At 36.1% G+C, this 6,000-nt stretch overlaps 1 protein-coding gene across 1 annotated transcript in view; it reads left to right on the top strand.

The window, feature by feature from the left end:
- The first annotated feature begins 455 nt into the window (after positions 1–455).
- SERPINI2 (serpin family I member 2) overlaps positions 456–6,000 on the top strand; it is a 35,661-nt gene continuing 30,116 nt past the window's right edge. Inside the window, exon 1 of the mRNA XM_075548892.1 lies at positions 456–702. Coding sequence (XP_075405007.1) covers positions 456–702 — 247 coding nt within the window. The remainder of the gene's footprint in view (positions 703–6,000) is intronic.

Below are 6,000 nucleotides of genomic sequence, written 5' to 3'. Positions count from 1 at the left end.
GTAAATATTTAGATTACATACTTGACACTTTTTGATCCATAAATCCTTTTAGAATAGCAAGAACTGACTATTCCATTGTTATCACAGGTAAAAATATTTAGTTTAAAGCCATGAGAAGGGAAAGGGGAAAAAATCATATAGCTACTCAGAGATAATTTTGAAATAGATAACATTTCAGAGTTACCATTTATTCTTTGGTTTTATTTTTAAAATGATGAGTATGTCTTGTGCTGTTTTTTTGATGGAACAGAAAAGCCACCATTAAAACCCAGCTTATTTCTCCTAAAAGATGATGTGTGGTCAGAAAACTGGCATTGCATACTCTTGTGGTAGTTAATTCTAACAAGACAGAAGACTCCAATGAGATCAGAAGGTTTGTGTTGAGCTTAAGTACGATAAAATGGGATTATTTTAAATGAGGATCTATTTTGAATTAAATACTGTACAGAAATCAAATGGATTTGCTCTTGTGGTGGAGTCTCTTACTGACCTTCTCTGGAAGTCAAGCCTCAACATTCTTGGCTCAAAGAAACACCGAATTTGCAGTGGATCTTTATCAAGCCATTGGTCTATTTCAAAAGGACAACATTATCTTTTCCCCGCTGGGAATGACTTTGGTTCTTGGAATGATACAACTGGGAGCCAAAGGAAAAGCACAGCATCAGATAAGACAAACTTTAAAACTTCAGGAAAACGCAAATGGTAAGATTTGTCCTCTGATTATTTGTACTAGATGACAAAACACTACATTTATCTTTAAATAGTAGAGAGAAGTTCAGGGTCGTCAAGCACTTTAATAAATAAAACATGTTATGAAAAGTACAAAATCCTAATAAAGTAGAGAATTACAAATACTTTCCTTTATAATTGCCTCCTAAATAAGTTTCTTTCCTTTACAATTGCTTCTCAGAGAAGATGTTGTCAGAGCAATAACTTAAGGAGAAATTCTGTTGTCTGAATATATTTGGATATTTTATGTCGCCTCATTTCTTTTGGCTGATTTTAATTAATTGAGAGTATATGTGTCTATATTTAGAGAAAGATCTGGCGATTTAATTGTAACAAGAAAATTCAGTCATAGAAAATCCTCTGAAGCCAGTTTGCTCTGATACACATTGGAGTTACCTTGAGTCAGAACCAACTTCATGGTAACAGGTGTATACATGCACATGCAAATATATAGACATGCATATACATATACACATAGACATATACATATGTATTCCTACACTATTACTTATGTCATGATCATTGCCTCTATCATGCAAGTCCTTCAAAAATCTATGTTTAAATGTTGCATTTTATTACCTTGTATGGAAATACCATTACATTGTAAACTTTCTAAAATAGGTTGGTTCCAAAATTTACCTAATTAAAATAGTGCTATAGTAAACACTCTCGCTCAGAGAATTATATGTGTATTTAGTATTGTTTCCTTTGCTTTCTCTTGTTTTGCTTCCAATTAAAATTAAACTTTTACCCTTAAATGAGACCAAACAAAGACATTAATTAGGTCACATATTTTAAAAGTTTACTCAAAAGTTTTAAAAGGAAATGTACTTAAGAGAACACTTAAATAACCCATCCGGCAGTGGTGTGAGTGTAAGTGTGTGTGTGTGTGTGTGTGTGTGTGTGTGTGTGTGTTGGTAGTAATTCTTCAGGGTATCTCAAAGCCCTGTCTGAAGTAAGCTGCCGTGGCTTTAATGCTGGGTCATCCAGTTGAAGGCCACTCTTGACCCTAAATTTCCATAATGTTCTTTTTCTTTTTAACAGTTTTACTGGTATATAATTCACATATAAATTCAATGGTTCAATCATATTAAAAGTGTTGTACTTTCAATTTTAGATTTGCACAATCAATTTTAGATCTTCTTCTTCCTATACTTATTGTAACCAGCTCCCATTTCCCCTCAAGCCCCTCTGCATATCCCTCATGGCGGCATTGACGGCACCGTCCCTAGTTTCACCTGGACTGGGTTTCACATCCACAGAGGCGTACGCAAAAACAACGCAAATGCAACAACGCACTGCACACTGTGCAGTGGCAAGGCTAGCCACTTCCCGCGTCTCAGGGCAAAGGGGAGCCACTAGAGGCACGGCCCTGTGTGGACCCTGCAGAGAGACTCGGGGCTAACATTTGTGTCAGGGTCCACTACTGTGTTCTAAAGACCACACGCGCTACCCATATCTTTGCGTTGGGAAATAAATCCTATGAATTCAGTATGTTTGCCTGAGCATAGAATAGCTATGTCTAGAAATGTGTTTTTGTCTGAGAAAACTAGCAATAAGTTTTATTCGCTTTACTTGAAATAAAAGCAGGGTTTTTTTTGTTTTCTTTCTGCAGAAAATACAATTCTGTTGGTGATAGCCAAGTCAATTGTGTGAGTTTTATTTTGTAAATAATGTAAAATGAGGCCAATATGTCCTAAATTTTGTCTTGTTGGTCTATATTAATTTTCGTATATCCTATTACTCCATCTAAGAAACATTTAAATCATATAACACATTTTGAGACATGTGTTGAGCCTTGCTGCACATGCTCTTCTGAACCAAACTCCTGCAATGTCTTTGAGTTGACTTCAGCAAAACTTTACTTGCAAGTAATATTAATACTATTGCACTATAATTTCAACATTCTAGTGTATCATCTTTTTTTCGAGTGAGCAAAAATATGGCTCTCTTCTGGTCATTTGACCAGGTAGCTCTCTTCCAGATTTCTTGGCCGATAGAAGTGACTGCTTCTATCATTGCATCCATTTGTGGAACCATCGCATTTGGCGTCTCTTCTATTCCTGGAGGCTTGCATCTTGCCAATATTTTCAGTGCTGCTCAGAATTCTTCCTGCTGTGCCATCAGTTTTTATCTTTTTCTGCCTCTTGTAATGCTTGAATGTTGGCCAATTCTTTTGGGTCTAGTGGCTCTTTGTATTCCTGCTCTCTCACCTTGATACTCCAACTTACTGTCTAAAATCTTGACCACAAATCCTTCAACATTGATAGTCAAAGTTTGATTTCTTTTTCCTTATTTCTTTCAGCTTGAGAAATGCTGAGAATGGTTTTCTCTTTTGGTTTTCCAACTGTAGTCTTTGCATATTTTGTTGTAATACTTGATTAATCTTGGGAAGCTTCCCTTTGAAATATGTCCAGCTCTTTCATGTCATCATTTTCTCTTTTTTCCTTATCTAGTCTACATTCAGATCAAATTTCAGCATCTCTTCTGACATCCATATTGTCTTTTCTTTATTTCCTGTCTTTCTAATGATGTTTTGTTTTGTCGCATATTATGTCCATGTTACTATTCCACAACTCATCTGGTCTCTGGTCATTAGTTATTCATTGTGTCAAATCTTTTCTTGCGGTGGTTTCTAAATTCAGGTCAAATATACTAAGGTCATACAATGGTTGTCATAGACTTGCTTTAAATTTTTATCTCTTTCAACATTCATTTACATATGAGCAATTGATCTAATTTTTAGTTGTTCTCTGATCGTGTTTTAAGACATTTAACACAAAGTTAATTTGATTTCTATATATTTCATCCAGTGGTGTCCACGTGTATAGTTGTTGTTTATGTTGAAAATATGTGCCTGCATTATCCTTGTTTCTATCACCAAGGGGATATTTATCAACAACCAATCCTTAGTCTTTATTTCAAACTTCTGCATTTCAATTACCAGTAATTATTTAGGCAACTTGATTGCATATGTGATTAACTTCAGACTACAGAGGTTGGTAGAATTTGTCATTTTATTTATATTTAGTGTTGGTTATTGGTGTGTAACTTTGAATAACAGCTGTGTTATTAACTGGTTTTATATTTAGAGGCATAGAACTGCCATATCACTAAAAGTAGTGTACTTCAGATCTTGATTTTGTTTCTTTTCAATAGGATGTTATTCCTCTTTAATTTGTGATTCTCAGCATTGTTTGACATGTGCTTGTCCAATTCAAAATGGTTCATATCAGTTCATTTCCACACACTATCAATTGGTATATCAATATTTATGTGTTCAATTTTACTTTTAGCTTTCAGTTTTTTGGATTCTTACTTTGGACATTTAACATTCTTATTATTAATGTATATTTGCAACTATTTTTTATCATTTTGAACTGTGCGCCCTCAGCAAAGGAAGGCTCTGAAAACATTATGGAGATTGACTTGTCTTTGAGGAAGCAGCTCTAAGCCATAGTTTGAGTGGAGGGCAATCTGACACTGTTTTCCATTCCGACACTGTAGTTGAACATGTTAACTGCTAGCCATCAAGTGTTCACTGAGAAGTTTCTCAAGACACTAGATCCCTAGGTCCTTCTTCCTAGTCAATTTTAGTGTGAACGCGTCAATGAACCCTCGCCGTAGTGGCTGATTGTGCTGGTCGTTGAAATACTGGTGGCGCTGCAGCCAGAATCACGGCAACAAGCAAGTTGCACAGTAAGAGACATGGGCAAGTGGTGGAGTAGAAAGAGAGAAACAGAAAAAAAGCAGTAATATTGATGTTTTCCCTAATTGCAACTTTTACACCTTATGAATCTTAGATTGTGTAAACATTTTTTCTTTACTACTATACTTTCTCACAGACTCCTGAACTTTGTGTCTGCAGTGAGAGTCACGGGTTCTCCAGTATCCCTGCCTTCAACTCTCCACTGGTTTTCAAAAGGTGCTTTCTGTTGAATCAGAAATTCCCTGCTACGAATACCCTGATTCGGTCTCACTGCTGCACATTAACATCTGGTTTATTCTATTTGGGGGCTGGGGTGGGCTGGGGGGTATCTGTGGATGGACATTCAACTCTTGGCAATCTAACTCTCATTGTCCGTAGTGCTCATCTTTTCCCTAATTGTGAACATGGCTGCTCAGAATTTATATTTTGCTGAGAATTGTTTCCCCTCTGACAATATTGCTTCCTGATCAAAGGCTAAGGTGAAGGTACTTCTTTGTTCCAAGAAGGTTATGGGAAGGGAGTGCTCATGTTTTCCTCTCCCATCTCGGCCTCTGAATGACCTAGCATTTGTTAAGTACTTAATCTCTCTGGATCTAAGATTCCTCATTCTAATAAAAGGCGTGTTGATGAAAAATTGTATATGCACCTTTAAACTAATGTCCTCCACACTTCTATCACCACCATTGTTTCAGATTTTGCATCAATTACGTTGTACACGTGATTGACTGTAAGTTGCTTACTAACAGAGAAAGTAAACAGCCACTTAACTTTTCTGTGGGGCTGGCTTACATAAAAAAAAGAGTCACATTCACCTTTTGACCAATGAGTTGTCTATGACTCTATTTTAGGAAAGGACATACATTTACTCTCGTTGCTTATTATGAGACATGAATATTTGTTCTTTTGAACTATGTGCTAAAAGAGGTTATTTATCTATAAATTAAAACAAATTGATGAGTCAGATAATTTTATATGCTTCTCCAACCTTATTCTACTTGCTGACATTTTTTTCCCTTGACTTGAGTCCAGTGATTTATCAGAGGGCAGCTGCCTCTTTGTCACAGTCTTAGACCTTAAGTACATGACATAAATCTATTTGCTGTGACAAATGAGTTGGAACCATTTCCACTCCCCTTCTTTTTTTTATCCCAGTCCTTTAAGGGTGTCCATAAATTACAAATTCCTGAAAATTGGTTTGAAATTCTGCCACCTCATTTCTGAACTAATTAATTCTTCTAGAAAAGCTCGGGTGCCTTTACTCTGAAGTCTCCTCTAGCCTTCCAGCTATAGAGATAATTCTTTGAGGTTGCAGGTGGTCATAAAGATTTACTTCTGCAACCAACCAGTGCATTAAAAAGTGAAATAAATAAAAATTTTCCCTTTCTTGTGCATAGAAATCCAAGGTTATAGAGAATTGCTGAAGCTCCTCAGAACCAATCACAAGGAAGTAAGATTTTGTATCTAAAGATATTTATGTGCCAATAAATGGATAAATTTGGCCTGAGAAGAACACACTGAACTATAACTTGTCGGAGCTCCCTTACGTCTGTATAGGCGTACAC

The sequence above is a fragment of the Tenrec ecaudatus genome, chromosome 4 (genome assembly GCF_050624435.1).
Source record: "Tenrec ecaudatus isolate mTenEca1 chromosome 4, mTenEca1.hap1, whole genome shotgun sequence".
Lineage (NCBI taxonomy): Eukaryota > Metazoa > Chordata > Mammalia > Afrosoricida > Tenrecidae > Tenrec > Tenrec ecaudatus.
Note: the sequence above shows the minus strand (reverse complement) of the source record. Positions and strands in the feature narration are given on the sequence as shown.